The sequence below is a fragment of the Pimephales promelas genome, chromosome 16 (genome assembly GCF_988280905.1).
Source record: "Pimephales promelas chromosome 16, fPimPro1.hap1.1, whole genome shotgun sequence".
Lineage (NCBI taxonomy): Eukaryota > Metazoa > Chordata > Actinopteri > Cypriniformes > Leuciscidae > Pimephales > Pimephales promelas.
In genome coordinates, this window is record NC_142784.1 from 33,114,579 (window position 1) to 33,136,628 (window position 22,050).

The following is a 22,050-nucleotide window of genomic DNA, read 5'->3' on the forward strand; positions in this document are numbered from 1 at the left end:
GACACTGATGACCCAAATGCATTTATTAGACCTGAATATGGGCCATAAAACACAGCGACATCACACACAGGTGCAGTAAATGCACATCTTGACCCTCATGTTGAGCTGAGAATCCTACTTGTGTTCCTGGTTCAAAAATGACTGGCTTATTAAAACCCACCCGCTCTTGTTAATGGATTCAACTTGTTTACTTTGGGTTAGCACCGGTGGTCGCGTAGGCCGCGTGACCTGAGCTCATGCACCTCAGTTTCACCTCTAACCGTGTTTGGCGCATTCGAACGGTTCCGTAAGTGTCGAAGGTTCCGTATGGAACCGTCCATTCCAATATAGAAGCCTTTTCGTTTCGAAGGGAATTTTCCTTGTGAGCGTTTGGGTGCAGTAAAGTCAGAGCGCGATGCTATACACGTCCTGAATGTTGATGAACACACACTATATCCCCTACATGATGTTTACAATCACAGCTTGTGCTGCTGATACACACCCAAACGCTTCCAAAAACACAGCTGATGCAGACAGGTGTTTCATCATGTATAGGGGGACATTATGTAGGCTATAGGGATTTAATGCATCACACACACATATGCAGAGGACTGTGATGAATGTGATGCGTGGACCACCCGAACACCATGCAAGAGGCATTTCTGCTGCATCAGGATGTTTGGCACTGGAAGCATTTACAGATACATCACACACACACACACATGCTTGGCATCTGATAAGCATCACACATAGCACACACACCCCACCCAGACCCCGTCAGGACAGCAGACCTGAGTACCGCAGTCTACACACACACACAAACACATACTTACTGACATGCACACACACACACACACACACACATGACGTCAGTCGCTCACCGGCGCTCTTGTCTTTGCTCTCCATCTCCCGTTGCGCTGCTGTCGGTCACGGAGGATGAAGATGCTGAAGAAGAAGATGAGGAAGACTGCGTCGGTCCTGGCTCGCGCTACAGCGGCGCACGGGGGCGCGACTCTCACGTGAGAGCAGCTGTCAGTCAGTTCACGCGCGGTCCGGTGCTGAGTGAGGAAGCGGCGGCGGAATCACGGGTGTGGCGGACGGTGTTTGTTGATGCTGGAGCGTGAGCGTGCGTGTGACCGGTGCTCGTTCCGCGCGCCGTTAACGGGAGCTGCCGCAAGCTCCGCCGCTATCAGACACACGGGCGCTGACGTCACAGCAGGTGTCATGTGACACCTCTTATTAACGGAGCCTTGCCCAGCTTTCATCTGTATTTTCCTCTCGTGATAAATCTGCTTCTTCTTTTTGGTACATTTAGTATTATGAGAGTATTCATAAATGCAAATTTGAAGGAAACCAGCCTTTGTTTTTACTTTTAAGATCAGAAATTCAACTATAGCCTATATAATATACCTAAACACAATACTGGGTTTGGAAAATAAGAAAGCTGCAAAGTGTGTTTTATTCTGTAAACATTTTCACATTTGTGTTTAACTTTTAACTTTGTAACTGTTTCTTTAGTCTATTTGTCTTGGTGGTTGTTTTTAGCCTACTTAAAGCTCACTGACTGTAGTTGTAATTCTTTAAAATCAATAAAATAAAATTAATTTTATTTTAAATAAAATGTGATCCTGTGGTCAATCATCCTTATGATATCAGATATGATCATATCAACTATATGATATCTCATTTTTAATCGATTTACTGAATAATTATTGACATTTGAGTTTGATTTTACAAGCAATTATGAGTGTAGTGTGTTTTTTCTTTGACTGAGAATGGATTATTAAAGAGACACATTTAAAATTCGAATTATATTTGGTGTAGAAACAGACTGAAGCAAAAAGTAAATTTAAGTAAACAAAGAAACGACAAGTATAACACAGTGAATTAAACAGAAATAATTTTGTAAAAAAAATGTTTAGAAAAATAAATTGAAAATAAAAAAATTGCACCAATATAACAAAAAATACATATAATAACAGCCTATAAAAAAATTGGTTCATAAAAAAAAGGGGGGGGGGGCAGTTTTTTATGCTCTGTTATGTTTTTCAAATTATAATAAAAATAATTAGGCTATAATATCTGTATTTGTATAGCACCAATGTAGCATAATTGTAAATTAAATAGAAACTATAAAACAAGTAAATTAAATATTAAAAATGTAGGCCCGTAAAAACAGCATATATATATATATATATATATATGCTGTTTTTATTTAAAACCATAACACACCCTTAATATTTATAAAAGCTGGATTTACACTACAGGGGACTTTAAACCTGAAAATAATAAAGTGAATCAATCAGTGTTAGATCTAAAATGACCTCAAAAAGCATCAACAAACTTCTCACTCACTCACACACACACACACACACACACACACACAACGCAGGTGGGCAGATAGTGCTGAGACGACAAGACACAGAAATAACTCTCACAGTTGTATATAAAAGCGAGCTGGATTATTTTAGTATTGAGCTGCTTAAGCAGAACTGAAACTCATGCACCGTCCACCTCGGGTCAGCAAGATATAAGAACAGCTTCAGCATTTACACACACAACACTCCATCATTAAGAGCCACACTACTATTGTCCTGATAAACTTCTCAGCATTTACCTTTCTTAACGTCTGTGCACCTGTCCTGGAGAAAACCTCCATGCAAACGTTTCTCCTGCGGCGTCAGGGCTTTAATACAGTAGCAGAAGAGCATTCGCTGACGCCATTATGATCCCGGACAAAGAAAAAAGTATTCTGACAGGCTGGAGATGAAGCGCTTACAACTATTGATTCCTGCTCATATATACATTATACAGCCAACTTGGAAAAGAAATGACACGTGAAGAAGGACGCAAATGCCTTAAATGGTTGCATGCAACTTTGAGCTCATTCTTGCAGTCCAATTGTGTGTACAAAAAATGGCAACTTTTGGCAGAATGAGAAGAAAGAAAAAATAAAGAAAGAATGAGTTAGTGAAAGAAAGAAAGAATGAGTGAAAGAAAGAAAGAGTGAATGAAAGAGTGAAAGAAAGAATGAATGAAAGAATGAGTGAATGAATGAGTGAAAGAAAGAAAGAATGAGTGAAAGAAAGAATGAGTGAGTGAGTGAATGAAAGAATGAGTGAATGAAAGAGTGAAAAAAAAATGAATGAAAGAATGAGTGAATGAATGACTGAAAGAAAGAATGAGTGAAAGAATGAGTGAATGAAAGAAAGAATGAGTGAATGAATGAAAGAACGAGTGAATGAATGAGTGAAAGAATGAATGAATGAAAGAATGAGTGAATAAATGAGTGAAAGAAAGAATAAGTGAGTGAATGAATGAGTGAATGAAAGAATGAATGAGTGAATTAATGAAAGAACGAGTGAATGAATGAGTGAAAGAAAGAATGAGTGAGTGAATGAAAGAATGAGTGAATGAAAGAGTGAAAGAAAGAATGAATGAAAGAATGAGTGAAAGAATGAGTGAATGAAAGAATGAATGAGTGAAAGAAAGAAAGAATGAGTGAAAGAAAGAGTGAATGAAAGAATGAGTGAATGAATGAGTGAAAGAATGAGTGAAAGAAAGAAAGAATGAGTGAAAGAAAGAATGAGTGAATGAGTGAATGAAAGAATGAGTGAATGAAAGAAAGAATGAATGAAAGAATGAGTGAATGAATGAGTTAAAGAATGAGTGAAAGAATGAGTGAATGAAAGAAAGAATGAGTGAATGAATGAAAGAATGTATAAATGAATGAGTGAAAGAAAGAATGAATGAAAGAATGAGTGAATAAATGAGTGAAAGAAAGAATAAGTGAGTGAATGAATGAAAGAACGAGTGAATGAATGAGTAAAAGAAAGAATGAATGAAAGAATGAGTGAATGAATGAGTGAAAGAGAGAATGAAAGAATGAATGAGTGAATTAATGAAAGAACGAGTGAATGAATGAATTAAAGAAATAATGACTGAGTGAGTGAAAGAATGAGTGAAAAAGAAAGGAAGAAAGTGAAAAAGAATGAATGAAAGAAATGTTGAGTGAAAGGAATAAAGAAAGGATGAGTGAAAAAGAAATAAGTAAATGAGTGAAAGAAAGGAAGAACGAGAGAAAGAATGAATGACTGAAAGAAAGAATGAGTGAAAGGAAGAAAGAATGAGTGAATGAAAGTATGAGTGAATGAATGAGTGAAAGAAAGAGTGAATGAAAGAAAGAATAAGTGAATGAATAAAAGAATAAATTAATTAAAGAAATAATGAGTGAGTGAGTGAAAGAATGAGTGAAAATGAAAGGAAGAAAGTGAAAAAGAAATGAGTGAATGAGTGAAAGAAAGGAAGAACGAACGAGAGAAATAATGAGTGAAAGATAGAATGAGTGAAAGAATGAATGAAAGGAAGAATGAGTGAAAGAAAGTGAAAAAATAGTAAAAAAAGAAAGTGAATGAGTGAGTGAAAAAAGCGAAAGAATGAGTGAAAAAGTGAGTGAATGAGTGAATGAAAGAATGAGTGAAAGAGTGAATGAGTAAAAGAAAGAGAGAATGAAAGAAAGAGTGAATGAGTTAAAGAAAAACAGTAAGTGAAAGAAAGAGTGAAAAAAAAAATAGTCAAAAAAGAATGAGTGAACAAGTGAAAGAAAAAAAAATGCTAAATTCCTCTACTGACCAAAAATAAAAAAAGAAATTGTGTGTGTGTGTATATATATATATAGTGACTGAGGATATGCAAAACAGAATAATCAAGCTCGTTCTCACACATCTGTATTTCTGTACAGCTTTATTTAGCAAACACAAGTTGAAAATGCAATGCAACACTGATCCAGAGCAGATGTTTATTTTGCTGAGGTGTCCATAAAGCAGAAATCTAAACATGTACATACAATTCATGTGGACATCAGTCTAATGATGACAGCTGCAATAAATCAACATGTTCTGATATGCCCTGATTCAGATATAAAGAGAAACACAAGTGGTCAGGTTGAAAAGAGTCTTCTAGTCTCTTACACCCCATTGGTTGATTTCAGTGATAAGGCATTACGATTGGTCCCTGTAGAGCTTCAAGATTCATGATTGGTCTGTTATGATCGGTCCCTCCAACCAGTTACATGTAAAGATATGCATGTGTGAATAACTAAATGAGTGCACATCACATGATTAGTTGATGCTGATAATAAGTGGGCGGAGTTCATTACAGCAGTATGTACACAGTTACAACACATGATCAAAATACTAAAAAAAAAATTACAAAAACTAAAAATATTAATGCACCCATCATATTTAGCAGCATATGCATATAAAAGAAAACAGTATTTTTTAAGAGGTGAATCTCATGAAACCAGTTCTCAATGCAATGCAAAAAAAATGATTTTTTTTTACAGTAATGAGAATCTAAAAAGAATAAAAAAAGGGGGTTAAAATGCGTTTAAATATAATTTTCTTCATGCAAAACAAAAATGCTGATATCTTTGGGCTTGTAAAATGTTTTCATGAGATTCACCCAAAAGAGATTTTGCTTTAAACGAAACATACATCCATCATCACAGGGAGTGTGTGTGTTTCTGTGCATTTTTATCTGGAGTCTTAAGTGTGCAGTTTGTGAGAGAAAAAGTTCAGCCGGTGTGTTTGTGAAAACGATGGTGTCTAAAGTAGTGTGTGTACAGTATAATGTTACAGTGTACTTACAAGTAAAGCGTATAAACACATTTAGTCTAATTGCACTTCTGAGTGGAGTTATGGGTTTCCTGTTTTCCACATGAGCCATGCACAAACCGTCCTCCCCCCACATCCTTCCATAAATCTATCTCTCTCGCTCGCTCTCTCTTCCCATAAAACCTGTGTGTCTGTAATGGGGAGGAACAGATATGCGAGCACTTCTTTAACTGAAACAGGAACATGTCCTTTTTTTTAACATCATATTTAGTGTCTGAAGCGTTTAACAACTGTGCAAAACACAGCTTTCTGCTTCTGAAACTCATTAACATAAAGCAGTCACCGTCCAATCAGATCAAGGGGTGTGGCTTTAGGAGAATTTATCAGATGCAAAGGTGTGTGATGTCATCTGTAGGCACCGTCCAATCAGATCAGAGGGCGTGGCAGATTAATTTCTCTATGCGAGGGTGAGGTTGCCGGAAGTGGTCTGCAGTCAGCAGCCAATCAGATTTGTGGGTGTGGCTTCAGAAGAATTTGTCACCGTCAACTGCAGTCAGCGTTCAATCAGATAAGTAGGCGTGGCTTCAGAAGAATTGGGTACCGATGTGAAAGTGGATATCTGCAGTCCGCAGCCAATCTGATCAGTGGGCGTGGCTTCAGAAGAATGTCACGATGCGAAAGTGAAGTCATCTGCAGTCAACGTCCAATCAGATCAGTGGGCGTGGCTTCAGAAGAATGTCACCGATGCGAAAGTGAGGTCATCTGCAGTCAACGTCCAATCAGATCAGTGGGCGTGGCTTCAGAAGAATGTCACCGATGCGAAAGTGAGGTCATCTGCAGTCAACGTCCAATCAGATCAGTGGGCGTGGCTTCAAAAGAATGTCACCAATGCGAAAGGGAGGTCATCTGCAGTCAACGTTCAATCAGATCAGTGGGCGTGGCTTCAAAAGAATGTAACCAATGCGAAAGGGAGGTCATCTGCAGTCAACGTCCAATCAGATCAGTCGGCATGGCTTCAGGAGGATGTCACTGATGCAAAAGCGAGGTCATCTGCAGTCAACGTCCAATCAGATCAGTAGGCGTGGCTTCAGAAGAACTTATCATCAATGCGAAAGTGAGGTCGTGTGACGTCGTCCGGGTTGATGAAGACGGAGATGGACTTTCCAGGATTCTCCGTGACCAGTTGCTGGAGTTTCTTCGCGAGCCGGTCGTCCGGTTGCTGATCGCCTCCGGGGTCCGACAGCGGCGACGGCAGGTTCGAGCTTCCACCGCGCCATTGAAGCTCAAGTGTGAGCCGCGAGGCAGCTTTAGCATGTTCAATTGCGCTCCGCAAGTGCTCCACTGGGTCGGAGCGTACAGACGATAACTTGCGCGCATGTAGCATAGCCGTGTCGTCGCTGAGGTGCTCTAGCATGTTGCATTGAGGGATGAAGTAATTCGGGCAGGTCTTATTAACCAAGCAATGCTGCAAGTCGTCGATCAAACCTAGCAAGAAGTGCGCGGCATAGTCTTCCTGCGCCAGGTATGTGTGCGGTAGGCGATCGCAGGACCAAAGCATTAGCGAGCGCAGGTGGTACGGGCTGATGGCTTTGGGTCGGGACAGCAGCTTAATAATCAGAGCTTTACAAGCTTGGTACGCCTGCATCAGACTCGCGGAAATGCACTTCTTCAGCTGCACCTCGCTGCGCGCAAACGACAAACGCCATTCGTTTTCCTTCTGGCCTGTAGAAGAGCACGCGGGCAGCAAATAAAACCCACTTATCACTTCCTCCTCTGTGATTTTCCCATCCCAAAAATGGTTTTCCATCAGCCAGCTTTGGGCCACCGCGGGCCAACCCTTGAACGAAACCACTGGTACCACGTCGTATAGCATCCGACTGCCGCCGACGCCCAAGATGATGGAGATAACCGTCGAGTTGCGCTCGACTTTCTCGACCCGGGGAACGCCACGCTGCGGTTTCTTCTGAATCTCCGCCAAAACCAAACTAATGGATTCGTAGAACCAATCGGCCACCAGCGTGGGGGAGAAAAAGTAGTTGGTTGCGCCGTTAACGTGGTCGATCACAGTGCAACAGTCCTTCCACTTGTTTATGGTTCCCTCGTCAAACAGTCGCAGGCTGAGCCAGGAGTGGCAGAGCGCCGAGTGACGCATGTCCAACGTGACCGGCTGGTTTCGGTCGTGGAGTTTGAGCGCAGGAACCAGCAACGTGAAGTCCATGTCGTAATCCGCTCCCCTCGCGTACACCGTCAATTCGTCCAGATCCATGTCAACCACACCCTCCCTCACCCCGCCGGACAACAGCAGGTACTCATTGGCAACTGGAAGCTTCTGGTCCAACTTCTGCACCATGCCTGAAAACAGGAAATGACATCATTAGAGAGGGACACATGCTGTTTTTGGCCCTGTCGCAAATGGAAACCTACCCTCCATCTCAATGTCCATACAATCCATCCTAAACAGTGTTTGAGACGATCCCCGGATGACCTACTATTTCCAGTGGATTTGCAAAGCGTGGATCCGTACTCACAGGCCAGTGATGCGACGGAGAGCAACTGTTAAAGACGCAATTGTATGACGTGACAGTTTGTCCCAAATCTTGTGTACACTTTTGCTACACACTTAAAGTATCTACTTTTTCTTCACAAAATGAGTACATACTATAAGTAGCCAAATTGAGTTGACTATGGCTTAGCGGACAAACATATGCGGTGGCCATTTTAAGTCCACAACACTGCAAGTGTGCTAAGTGTGATATTTGGGACAAGACCTTTATGTCATTCGTTGTCTAATTTTGTCAAATTGTACAGGCAAACATAAATGTTTGTGAAAACAAAGTCTGAAATAGTATCTAATATAGTACAATTTGGAAGTTTGATGGAAACCTTTACTTCTTCCACATCGTTTGTTTAAAATCTAATCTTATTATAGCTGATGTTTCCTGGGCGCTTTATTAGTTCTTCAATATTTTGGAGTTGAATTAAATCTGCATTCAATCAGTGTAATTTTTGTGCCACTAACATAATAAATAACAAAATAAGTCAATTAATTACATTTAAATGAATGCAAAGAAGATTACAAATTTAACCTTTAGAGTAGTGATATAGGTTTTGCACATGGATGCACTTTGGCATTATGAGCAAGTAATAGTTTCTGTGCTGTGTTGCAATTACAGTAATTCTGACGAGACGTCAGCGAAGCATTAGAGGGAATGAAGGGCGTTGCCTAATGAAGCAAACTTCATAATAAAGCATAATAAAAAAGGTTAATCTTTAATAACAAGATCAACAGAGCAAAAAAAAAAAAAAAACTATTCCTACACAAACACAACGAACACTCCTGACCAGATGCTATAAACACACTCTTAAAGAAAATAATCCCCGGTGTCAGATGACGTCACACCTGAGCTCAACCTCGTGAACCAGCGAGTGACTCGAGGGCATTCAATCTGCCGTCGGCAGCAGAAGCAACTCTAGAGAATCTCAGAAAAACGAAAACAAGTTAGTGACTCTGCATGAGCGTGTTTATTTTGGGCCCTGCACATCTGTCACACTCCTCCGGTGAGGCCACAGTCAGCAATACACATTCAGCCATTCATTTTAACACGTTTTCCACTACCAATACAAGTGCAGTAAACTCAGCTAAACATGCAAATGTGATTTGAAGGGGTCTTGACTTTTTTTTATTATTATTTTAATATGTTATTTGAGGTTCGCTTGCTGACATGAGCAATATGTTTTAATCAGTGTTGGGAGTAACGCATTACAAAAGTAATACATTACAGTAACATATTACTTTTTGCTGTAACGCAGTAGTGTAAGGCATTACTAATCAATTTTCAGTAATATTTTACTCGTTACATGTTCAGTGAGGCTTGTATTACAGTTGTATTACAGTGAGGCTTGACTTTTAGTTTTAATTGTAAAAATAAAATAAAAAATACAGCAAGATTGTGAGAATGGAAAATGTAAGTAGGCTAAGTTACCTGTTCGTGGTCAGTCAATAGTCACGTGTGGTGTCCAAGTTTGTAAATAAAGGCTGATATATCTGTATAGCGATTTATTTTCTACAGGAGTGCGGTGAGGCATGATTTCGGCCTCTGTGTTCGGGCTGGCCAGTGGAAAAGCGCCTAATGGGTGAGCATGGCATGAAGAAGACCACATTCGTGAGATGGACGTATGCACATTAGGCTATTCGTTCTGTGTTTTCTTTCTAAACAGTTAGGCTGTGTATATACGTGGTATCTGTCATGTTTTCCTCACGCAATCATGTTTTTGATGCGGTGGTGACGTGTTCATGTAGTAAGGGTGGCGATAATAAAGCACCTAAAAGCTGAAAAAGCAGAGATTATGAATATGTCAAATATGCCTATAGCAAGGAGACTTGAATTGTTTAGTAATAAAGATGAAGTTGACGATGCTGACTCGCGATCTTCGCAGTAGGCTAGTGAATGCGAAATGCACATTTCATTTCATAAGCGGAGAGCAGTCTGTTTTCTTTCATTTTGAATTGTTCTGTTTACAAGTAAATATTTCAGTATAGATATATTTTTCAGGTCTGTGGAGTAGGCTATACTTATACGCTGAGTTTCGATATAGCCTATTGGCTATTTATGAGACGCGCACCAGCACGCCCCCGCGCCTTATCTAATAGGCTATTGTCTGCTTTTACTTCTTAAAGGCAACAGACTATGTGAAAGTTTTAAAGCAGTCTTTTAGTGCCAGTTCAGAGCGGTCGTGTCTGTAAATTTGTTTTTTCCTCATAAATGCGAACACGAAAACTAAAATATTCATTTTATTTTAGTTTTCGTGTTCGCATTTATGAGGAAAAAACAAATGTTCTATGGAGAGTTCTATGGAGTTCTATGGAGACTGGAGAGCCAACCCTTCCTCATCCGATTTGCGCAGTGTAGTTAACAGAATTACAAAAAATATATTTTGCCTCCTATTTTTTGTCACGCATGAATGTAGTTACAGCCACAAAGTTAAGTTCTACTTCTGTAGTTATTTTGGTGAAAGTAACTCAAAAGTAATACATGAGTAATGTAACGCATTACAATTCTGAGACAGTAATATTGTAAGGTAATGAATTACTTTTAAATAACAGTAACAAGTAATACCTAATGTATTACAGTTTGGAAGTAACTTGCACAACACTGGTTTTAATAGTACAAAGACCTCTTATATGACAAAAGATGGAGGCTAATTTGATGTCATAACCCCTTCAAAAAAAAAAAAAAAAGTGCACACTGTCAACTTTGATTTCATCCTCTCCACAGATCTTCCGGTCTGTGGGCGCACGGCTGAGTGAACATGCGTGAGGCGGAGAGCCGGCAGACGTCCGGCTCTGCTCCGCGTCATCGCTCTCGGGCTCCTGGGTGGCTCGCCAACAATGAGATCTCAGATCTTCTGCTTCTAACCGCCTCCGAAAACTCAACTCTTAGATAAACACAGCTTTTTTTAAGCTTAAAACTTATCTAGAAGTGCTTTTAGTGATTTGATTGTTCGATTTTAGGTTTTATCTCTATGCCTATGGTTTTGCATAGCTTTGCATTTTACTTTTATGTTGTAATGTACGGTGTCCTTGAGTGCCTTAAAAAATGCTTATAAATAAAAGGTATTATTATTATTACTAATTTGGTGCTACTTATCCCTGCTGGTCTGGTTAAAGATTTTAATTTGAGTTCATAAACATTTACAACATGAGGAATCAGCATGCTTGCCTTGCACATTTGTTTATTTTTATGAATTTATTCAATTTAAGCAGGGTTTGCATTTTTGTGATTTTATTTTTTAGTTTTCTCATTTGCATTACCACAGAATGTTCTTTTGAGATAATTATGCGTAAAGCAATAGGCTATTTTAACCAAAATGAAAAAGCTGTCATTATTTACTCATTATTTACAGAGTGAATATATTCAGTAAATGACGACTTAAATTTAAATCTTAAAGTGTTTGTTTCATCTAAATGCACATATTGTTCATTTCTGAAGACTGTCTGACCTTCCACTTTCAATGAAAGCAAAAGGAGAAGTGTGGATATAGTGGTCAACACTATATATATATATATATAGTGCAATATAGTGCTCTTTTTGTCACTGTTGGCTGAACGGTTCCTTTAACAGGAAATACCATGACCGGATTTTAACAGGTCATAAATGAAGCACATGAATAATAACAGTGTAAACATGAGAGTGTTGAACCGGCAAACACACCCATCCACTGCTCAACACACACTGAAGCGCGAGACAAAAAGAAACACATGCAGTGGAGAAGCAAAAACGCACTTTCCCCTTTAATGCATGGCTCGATGTAAACTGTATCAGTGCACGAAGCATTGATCTTGCTCACCGAGCATGGAGAAGATGAAGTCCTTGGCCGTGTGGATCTCGAGCGCACGCTGATCGTCATACTCCCGTTGCTCGTGTTTGCTGAATTCTCCGATCAGTCGGTTGAGCTCCTCGATCCTGGTACCGGACCTGAAGTCCAGCTCGGGGGGGTTCGGGGCGTGTTTGGTGCTGCTCGGGGTGGCGGTGGGGCTGTTGCCAGCAGAACCAGCCCGGCTGGAGAGCCCAGGCGCCGCCATGTTCGCGAGGAGACGGTGAATCGCACCGGAGCGCACGCGCTGTACTGGCCGAGCACCGGAGGGCGTGAGTGGTGGTGATGATGATGATGATGATGATGCACACTAGACGATCGGGCGGAGGAGCGGAGATTTTTTTGGCCCTTCTTAGACAAAGAACTGCTAAAACATTGCCCAAGTCAGTTAAATATCATAAAAGCAAATGCGAAAAGCTAAAAAATAAAATAAAATTGTAAAACTGACAAATCTGCAAAATTATTGAATTTAATAATAAAAAAAAGGCAAAATAATAAATACAGTTGCAAGTATGCAAAAAATTAATTAATTAATAAAGCGTTGCCAAAAAATATAAAATTAACAAATCTGCAAATTAATTACATTGATAAAAAATGGAAGAAAAAAAACGCAAACCAAAATGCCAAAAAATAATTAAATTAATAAATAAACAATAAACAAATGATATAAATTAATTCATAGATTAGAAAATCTTAAAATAAAAGCAAATGTGCAAACCCTTACTAAAGTAATAAATGAGTACAGTTAAACAAGTATTTCAATTAATAGATGAACAAACACTTACACAAATTAGTAAAATACACAGATGTGCCAGCATGCACGTAAAATAATTAATTGATAAACTCTCACAAAAAATAATGAATTAATAAAATTAAACATGCCCTAATTAAAAAAACATGCCCTAATCACAAATGAATTCAAATAAAGAAATAGATAAGGACATTTTTCCCCACTTATCTCAATCATGGCAAAATGTGCCCCACTTTACCTGAATTATTTTATTTTATTTTATTTTATTTTATTTTATTTTATTTTATTTTATTTTATTTTATTTTATTTTATTTTATTTTATTTTATTTTATTTTATTTTATTATTTTGAAAGTGTGTGTGTCAACGACCGTCTTCCTCCAGGAGAGGCCGCTGTGGGTGTTCTCTGACCCTGAAGCGGAACCGGAAGAAGATGCGAAAGCAGCATTGGGATCGCAGCAGTGATGATGGCGGTGAGGGGTTTAGTGTTTAGATGGGTTACAGGGGACATCAGCAAAACACACTATCTGACGAACAGGTAAGAAACACTCCTTTGACTTGTGTTTATCAGATCATGCAATAATGCTTTATCTTAAAGTATTCAAATACTCTAATGGAATGAATTTAATAATAAACACTTCATAAGTTTATTTTCTCTTCAAAAACACTTACGAAATTGTGTTTAAGGTTAGTTCTGTCTTGGCATTTGTAAATGTAAGATGTAAACAATGAGTTTTGATTCATTTTATGATACAGTAAATAAAAATGGACATTATGACAAGATAACTTGCTTCAGAAACCAAGGCTGTGCAACCATTAGTTAATCGATTTTTTACGGTGTATAATTATTTTGTATATAAATACAAGTAATATGTAAGACATTTAAGAAATATTTGAATGACTATATGCTGTATATTTATACATACTAATTTATATTGAATAAATATACATTTACAATGCTTAAATATATTGTGTATAACAACACATTTTTCGTAAATATATGCAATGCATATATATATATGTTTTTATATGTACAATATAATTATACACACAGTGTACACACACATGTAAACACACACTTATTTTGGATGCGATTAATCGTTGCCCAGCACCAATATATATATATATATATATATATATCACTCTAGTAAATCATCACATTACTGAAAATGAATATGAAAAAAAATAAATATAAAAAGTCTATTTGTTTTAATGTTTCCCACATTCCACCCACTGGCAAATCAAATCACTATTAATGCATTTTAATGCTGTATTATATCATGGTTGTGCTCCACATAGATTGACGCTCCAGACGCAGCAGAGGTGTGGCTTCCGCAAGGTAGTGAAGAAGGGCGAGCCGAAGAAGGGCGTGGCGGAAGAAGCAGAGACAAATGAAATCTTACACAAGAAGGACGTGGCTCCGCCCCTAGACCCGCCCATCCCACACACACCTCACACACCCAGCCGGTCGTTTGGCAGACTGGTCAAACCATTTGTCTTCACCATAGGGGTAGGTATATTTTCTGACCCATGATGAATGTTCATGAAACATTTATAAACAAAAGTATGCATAAATCGTTTTAAAAATCCATTCGTATTTGATCTAGATTCTGATCTGGTTTGTGCCGTTATTTAATCTGGATTCTGATCTGGTTTATGGAGTTATTTAATCGGGATTCTAATCTGGTTTATGCAGTTATTTAATCTGGATTCTGATCTGGTTTGTGCCGTTATTTAATATTGATTCTGATCTGGTTTATGCCATTATTTAATCTGGATTGTTATTTGGTCTGTGCATTTTAAAAATCTGTATTCAGATCTGGTTTGTGCACTTATTTAATCTGAATTATGATCTGGTTTGTGCAGTTATTTAATCTGTATTCTGATCTGGTTTGTGCAGTTATTTAATATGGTTTCTAATCTGGTTTATTCAGTTATCTAATCTGGATTCTGATCTGGTTTAAACATTTTTTTTAATCTGGATTGTTATTTGGTTTGTGCATTTTAAAAATCTGGATTCTGATCTGGTTTGTGCAGTTATTTAATCTGGATTATGATCTGGTTTGTGCAGTTATTTAATATATAATCTGATCTGGTTTGTGCAGTTATTTAATCTGGATTATGATCTGGTTTGTGCAATTATTTAATCTATATTCTGATCTGGTTTGTGCAGTTATTTAATATGGTTTCTAATCTGGTTTATTCAGTTATTTAATATGGTTTCTGATCTGGTTTATGCAGTGATTTAATCTGGATTCTGATCTGGTTCATGCCGTTATTTAATCTGTATTCTGACCTGGTTTGTGTAGTTATTTATTTAGTCTGGATTCTGATCTGGTTTGTGTAGTTATTTATTTAGTCTGGATTCTGATCTGGTTTTTGCAGTTATTTAATCTGGATTCTGATCTGGATTGTGCAGTTATTTAGTCTTGATTATGATCTGGTTTATGCAGTTATTTAATCTGGATTTTGATCTGGTTTGTGCGGTTATTTAGTCTTGATTATAGGCTGGATTGTGCAGTTATTTAGTCTCGATTATGATCTGGTTTGTGCAGTTATTTAATCTGGATTATGATCTGGTTTGTGCAGTTATTTAATCTGGATTCTGATCTGGTTTGTGAGTAGTTATTTAATATGGCTTGGATTCTCATCTGGTTTATTCAGTTATTTAATCTGGATTATGATCTGGTTTATGCGGTTATTCAATCTGGATTATGATGTTATTCTTTAATTAATCAGTTCAGTGTGACAGTTGATGTATTAAGACGTTAAAATTCTATTTAAACAAATTAATTTTGCCTGTATTTCATGAGAAAGGTCCAATATGTGTGTGAATTATATATATATTTTTTTGCTCTATGTAAGAGAATATCGTAATAATAACTCCAGCTCAGTTTACAGGTTGTTCATTCGGTGGAGCAGCAATATGGCAGTACGAAAGTTTAAAATCTCGTGTACAGAGTTACTTTGACGATGTCAAAGCGGATTGGCTGGAGAAGATACGGCCTCAGAAACAAGGAGATTTACGCAAACAGGTATGTGTGTGTGTGTGTGTGTTTAATGGAATATTTGTTTTCTTCCCTGTGTGTTTAATGAACATTTTGTTGTCTGGTATTCTGCAGGTGAATCAGTGGTGGAATAATTTAAGTGAAGGACAGAAAACAGTCACAGGTCAGACAATGAATGACGCAAACCATTATCTTTACACAGATGAGCGGTTTAGATTGTGAAGACAATGTGTTTAATAAAGTGTCTTCATTTAATTAAACAGATGCTTTTCATCTATTTCTCTGTTACCTCTGAACCGCTCTCTCTCTCCATCTCTCTATCTCTCTTTAATTTTTGGTTTCCAAGTTTTGGGGGGAAAAGAGAAAAAAATGGCGAACATGTCGATTTTGTTATTGGAAAAGCGAAAATTGCTATTAATTTAATAAAATAAATAAATTTGAGTTTTTTATTTTATAAAACTATGAAGAATACAGAGTAATTGGAAACTATATGGAATTATAAAGAAATTTTGTGCTTTGTTAGAGATGGTGAATTCATTTCTCTCTCTCTCTCTCTCTCTCTCTCTTCTTTTGAGATGTGTTTTACAAAGCATGATTTTATACTTGGTTGTATGTACACTATTAAGAAAAAATACAAATGTCAATTGCTTAATTTTATTGTTGGTATTGCAAAATTAGCTATTTATATAACTAGGAGAAATACAATTGAACAGAAAGGAGAACAAGAACTTATACCAGCTTTCAAAAAAATGGTAAAATCACGACTTGTAATTGAGTTTAATTTTTACAAATTAATGAGTACATTGAGTATTTTTGAAATTGAGTGGTGCTGCAATAATGTGCTGTGTTCATTAGTTGATAATGAACTGGTTATTTCAGAAGTGTTGATGTAAGTTTTTTTTAGATGTGAAAATATGTGACCTTTTTTTGTGAATGTTTTTGATTGTCATATTTGTGTAATAAAGGATTGTCAAAATTCTCTCTCTCTCTCTCTCTCTCTCTCTCTCTCTCTCTCTCTCTCTCTCTCTCTCTCTCTCTCTCTCTCTCTCTCTCTCTCTCTCTCTCTCTCTCTCTCTCTCAGGCATCATTGCAGCGAATGTGTTGGTGTTTTGCTGTTGGAGAGTTCCCTCTCTGCAGCGCTTCATGCTCAAGTACTTCACATCTAACCCTGCAGCCAGTGCGTGAAGTCGTCTGTTTATCTTTCATAATAAGGGGATTTCAATGGTCACTCATGTTTGCACTGCATTGAAATGAGGAATTTTCTGTTGGATTGGAAAATAGATAAAGCTCTGATTTACACTTTACTTTTCAGTCTTGCATGGTTTATCTTTGGTACCGAAATTGTTTTGTCTTGCATTTTTATGTGATGCTCAAAATGATAATATAAGTAAAAAATGTGTATAATATAATAATTTGCATTGTTATATTTCGGGTACAGTAAACATGGGATTCTGGATTCTGATCTGGTTTATACAGTTATTTAATCTTGATTCCGATCTGGTTTATGCAGTGACTTAATCTGATTTCTGATCTGGTTTGCGCAGTTATTAAATCTGGATTCTGATCTGGTTTGCGCAGTTATTTAATATGGATTCTGATCTGGTTAATGCAGTGGTTTAATCTCATTTCTGATCTGGGTTGTGCAGTTATTAAATCCGGATTCTGATCTGGTTTATCCATTTATTTAATCTGGATTCTGATCTGGTTTGCACAGTTTTTTAATCTGGATTCCGATCAGGTTTATGCTGTGATTTAATCTGATTCTGATCTGGTTTATGCTGTGATTTAATCTGATTTTTGATCTGGTTTATGCAGTTATTTAATCTGGATTCTGATTTAGTTTATGCAGTTATTTAATCTGGATTCTGATCTGGTTTATGCAGTTATTTAATCTGGATTCTGATCTGGTTTATGCCGTTATTTAATCTGGATTCTGATCTGGTTTATGCAGTTATTTAATCTGATTTCTGATCTGGTTTATGCAGTTATTTCATCTGATTTCTGATTTAGTTTATGCAGTTATTTAATCTGGATTCTGGTCTGGTTTATGCCGTTATTTAATCTAGATTCTGATCTGGTTTATGCAGTTATTTAATCTGGATTCTGATTTAGTTTATGCAGTTATTTAATCTGGATTCTGGTCTGGTTTATGCCGTTATTTAATCTGGATTCTGATCTGGTTTATGCAGTTATTTAATCTGGATTCTGGTCAGGTTTATGCAATGATTTAATATGGATTCTGATCTGGTTTATGCAGTTATTTAATCTGATTTCTGATCTGGTTTATGCAGTGATTTAATCTGGATTCTGATCTGGTTTCAGAGGCGCTGTGTTGGCCCATGCTGCTGTCTACGTTCAGTCACTATTCTCTCTTTCACCTGGCGGCCAACATGTACGTGCTGTGGAGTTTCTCTTCAAGCATCATCAACATGATGGGCAAAGAACAGTTTGTGGCAGTCTACCTGTCTGCAGGTGTGTGTGTGTTTGAGAGAGAGAGAGAGAGTTCTCAGTCATACTATCTAGAAAACTCCTGTGTTATTTGATTTTTTTGTTATGTTAGAATGCTCTTTTATGAAGTTATTTCACTTAAGGCTATGCCTATGATTTTTTTTTTTATTAAAAAAAATTGTATAATATGACTTGTGTTTGTTTGCTTGGTTTTATTGTATTTATATGATATTTGTATTTTTGTAATTTAATTTTTGCCATAAAAATAGCCTTAGATAGCCTTAAATAAAACAATTTTATTATTATTTTGTTATGTTAAATGTGATCTGTTATATGTTTATGGTCTCAGGTGTGATTTCTACGTTTGTCAGTTATGTGAGTAAAACAGCGATGGGTCGGTTTGGTCCATCACTGGGGGCGGTGAGTGTATTTCCTGATGAAACATTTCAAGTATTCATCGACATTCAAATGCATGTCATAAACAGATTGTTGTGTTGTATTGTGTCAGTCAGGGGCCATCATGACCGTCCTAGCAGCGGTGTGCACCAAAATGCCTGAAGCCAAACTGGCCATCATCTTCCTCCCAATGTTCACCTTCACTGCCGGAAACGTGAGTGTGTGTGTGTGTGTGTGTGTCTGTGTGTGTATATTATAATTTTGCTTTTTTTTCTCCTATAAATGTCAGTTTAGTTTCATTGTTTGTTAGTTTTAGTTTAGTTTTTATTTTGTGAACATATTTCTATTTAGTTTTATAGATTTAGTTTTTGTAATTATAGTCTAGCAGAGTTAACAGAACACTTCCACTTTCCATGATTATTATGATTATTCTTTTATGGTTATTTCTATTATTAATCCTATCAAACATTATTCTTGTATTGATCAATTTATGCTTTTTGTCTATTGCATCTTTATTACTTACGAAAACTTATTTTTCTAATTATTATTTTATTTCAGTAACTGTTGTTAGTTTCGTTTAGTTTAATTTTTTCATTTGTGTTGAAATTTCAATTTTCTATTTTACAAAAATGTTTTTGGACCAATAGTTTCAGTTTTCGTTTAGGAAAGTACCGTTGGTGAGAGCGAGAGTTGTATTCCTCAGTGACGATGGGCGTATTGTCATGCTCTCGTCCTCCCACAGGCGCTGAAGGCCATCGTGGCCTTGGATGCGACAGGCTTGATTCTGAGATGGCGTTACTTCGATCACGCCGCTCATTTAGGTGGAGCTTTATTCGGCATGTGAGTAACACGTCACTGTCTAGCTGCTGCTATTGCTGCTGTTTGTAGCATTAAAGCAAAGAGCGGTTTTGATCTGGATTCATAACTGGTTTATGTCCAGATTAATCTGGATTCTGATCTGGTTAATGCAGTTATTCAATCTGGATTCATAACTGGTTTATGCAGTTATTTAATCTGGATTCATAACTTGTTTATGCCCAGTTTAATCTGGATTCTGATCTGGTTTATGCAGTTATTTAATCTGGATTCATAACCGGTTTATGCCCAGTTTAATCTAGATTCTGATCTGGTTTATGCAGTTATTTGATTTGGATTCATAACTGGTTTATGTCCAGTTTAATCTAGATGGATTCTGATCTGGTTTATGCAGTTATTTAATCTGGATTCATAACCGGTTTATGCCCAGTTTAATCTAGATTCTGATCTGGTTTATGCAGTTATTTGATTTGGATTCATAACTGGTTTATGTCCAGTTTAATCTAGATTCTGAACTGGTTTATGCAGTTATTTAATCTGGATTCATAACTTGTTTATGCCCAGTTTAATCTGGATTCTGATCTGGTTTATGCAGTTATTTAATCTGGATTCATAACCGGTTTATGCCCAGTTTAATCTAGATTCTGATCTGGTTTATGCAGTTATTTGATTTGGATTCATATCTGGTTTATGCAGTTATTTAATCTGGATTCATAACTGGTTTATGTCCAGATTAATCTGGATTCTGATCTGGTTAATGCAGTTATTCAATCTGGATTCATAACTGGTTTATGCAGTTATTTAATCTGGATTCATAACTTGTTTATGCCCAGTTTAATCTGGATTCTGATCTGGTTTATGCAGTTATTTAATCTGGATTCATAACCGGTTTATGCCCAGTTTAATCTAGATTCTGATCTGGTTTATGCAGTTATTTGATTTGGATTCATAACTGGTTTATGTCCAGTTTAATCTAGATTCTGAACTGGTTTATGCAGTTATTTAATCTGGATTCATAACTTGTTTATGCCCAGTTTAATCTGGATTCTGATCTGGTTTATGCAGTTATTTAATCTGGATTCATAACCGGTTTATGCCCAGTTTAATCTAGATTCTGATCTGGTTTATGCAGTTATTTGATTTGGATTCATAACTGGTTTATGTCCAGTTTAATCTAGATTCTGATCTGGTTTATGCAGTTATTTAATATGGATTCAAAACTGATTAATCCCCAGTTTAATCTGGATTCTTATCTGGTTTATGTAGCTATTTGATCTGGATCCATAACTGGTTTATGTCCAGTTTAATCTAGATTCTGAACTGGTGTATGTAGTTATTTAATCTAGATTCAAAACTGATTAATGCCCAGTTTAATCTGGATTCTGGTCTGGTTTATGCAGTGATTTAATCTGGATTCTGATCTGGTTTGTGTCGTTATTTAATCTGGATTCTGGTCTGGTTTATGCAGTGATTTAATCTGGACTCTGAACTGATTTTTTTGTATAAATAAATATAAAACATTTAATTATATATGCTTCCTTGGCAATAGAATGAAGGTGAAGTACTAAAATTCCTCAAATTAAAAATCCAAATAAAAAAAGATAAATAAAAACGACAAAAGTAGTTCTCCAAATTACTAAAACGAACTAAAATTTAAACAAAGACTGAAATGATAAAAATAAAAGCATATTCAAAATATAAATACTATATAGTAAATAAATACTATTTAGCATATAAATAATATTTTAAAAATACTGGCAAATTATTTGTATGTACTGATATCTGAGACCCTCCCCTTGATAAAAGTGTTGCGTTTTAGTTGTGTTTGTTATAGTTGACCACTGGATGGCTCTTAATGCCACTTATGCAAAGACGAGCATGTTTATTCTGTCTCTGTGCTTAACATGTCCATGCGTCTCTCTTTCTTTCTCTAGCTGGTACATACTTTATGGGCACGAGCTTATTTGGAAGAACCGAGAGCCGCTGGTGAAGTTGTGGCACGACTTCAGATCGGGAGGACCGGGAGCTGGCGGCAACGGCTCGATTTAGAGCATTGCATTGTGGGTAGACACTGAGCAGGTGACCTGAAGAGGAAAGCAAGTTTGAGAAATGGACACACGTGTTTGTTATACGGGGTCTGTTTTCAGTTGTCACTGAGTGACGGTAGTATTGCGGTGATGTCATTATGCCCCGCCCCCTTGTTTAAATTTGAATCCAGGTAGCTCCACCCACTTTTCTAAAAAATGCAAACGATCTGGAGGGGCGGAGCTTCAGCAAACAGCTCAGCTCTAAGGTGGTGCGGGCCACTCAACAACACCATGTACAGAAATTTAAATGTTTAAAATAGTCTGTAATTGTCATTTAAAAAATAAAATGATTATTTAAAATTAAATTTGCACTGTCATCAGAAATGTACCAAGTTCGAGTGTTTGTTTTATTAGCTGTGTGTAATATGTTCTACTTAAGTTTTGTTTATTTTCTGTGTTTCAGATGAGACTTTGGTCCCTGTTAAATGTGAATGATTAACCAGGTTTCTCTATAACACACACACACACACACACACGTATGCTATACATCTCATCAAACGTGCACACACACACACCGTAGTTTCAGTGTTGTTTTCTCGAATGGGTCAAAGTTCAATAACGGTCATGATATCATAAT

General features: G+C 37.0%; 3 protein-coding genes across 3 annotated transcripts in view; 1 reads left to right on the forward strand and 2 right to left on the reverse strand.

The window, feature by feature from the left end:
- The window catches only part of fgf12b (fibroblast growth factor 12b), a 54,975-nt gene extending 53,793 nt beyond the window's left edge, over window positions 1-1,182 (reverse strand). The window contains exon 1 of the mRNA XM_089121546.1: window positions 861-1,182. Coding sequence (XP_088977672.1) covers window positions 861-885 — 25 coding nt within the window. The 5' untranslated portion in view covers window positions 886-1,182. The remainder of the gene's footprint in view (window positions 1-860) is intronic.
- Window positions 1,183-4,707: 3,525 nt separating this feature from the next.
- Window positions 4,708-12,235, reverse strand: unm_sa32065 (un-named sa32065). Its single transcript, XM_039660461.2, has 2 exons — window positions 11,943-12,235; window positions 4,708-7,946 (listed from the first exon to the last, which is right to left on the reverse strand). Exons 1-2 carry the CDS (start codon window positions 12,175-12,177, stop codon window positions 6,682-6,684), a joined length of 1,500 nt encoding a protein of 499 aa, XP_039516395.1. The 5' UTR covers window positions 12,178-12,235; the 3' UTR covers window positions 4,708-6,681.
- An 867-nt stretch (window positions 12,236-13,102) lies between these two features.
- On the forward strand, window positions 13,103-21,778 carry parlb (presenilin associated, rhomboid-like b). The gene is made up of 10 exons (XM_039660463.2): window positions 13,103-13,256; window positions 14,018-14,228; window positions 15,613-15,753; window positions 15,841-15,889; window positions 16,808-16,903; window positions 18,049-18,198; window positions 18,524-18,594; window positions 18,683-18,784; window positions 19,313-19,410; window positions 21,321-21,778. Exons 1-10 carry the CDS (start codon window positions 13,183-13,185, stop codon window positions 21,433-21,435), a joined length of 1,107 nt encoding a protein of 368 aa, XP_039516397.2. The 5' UTR covers window positions 13,103-13,182; the 3' UTR covers window positions 21,436-21,778.
- Window positions 21,779-22,050: the final 272 nt, after the last annotated feature.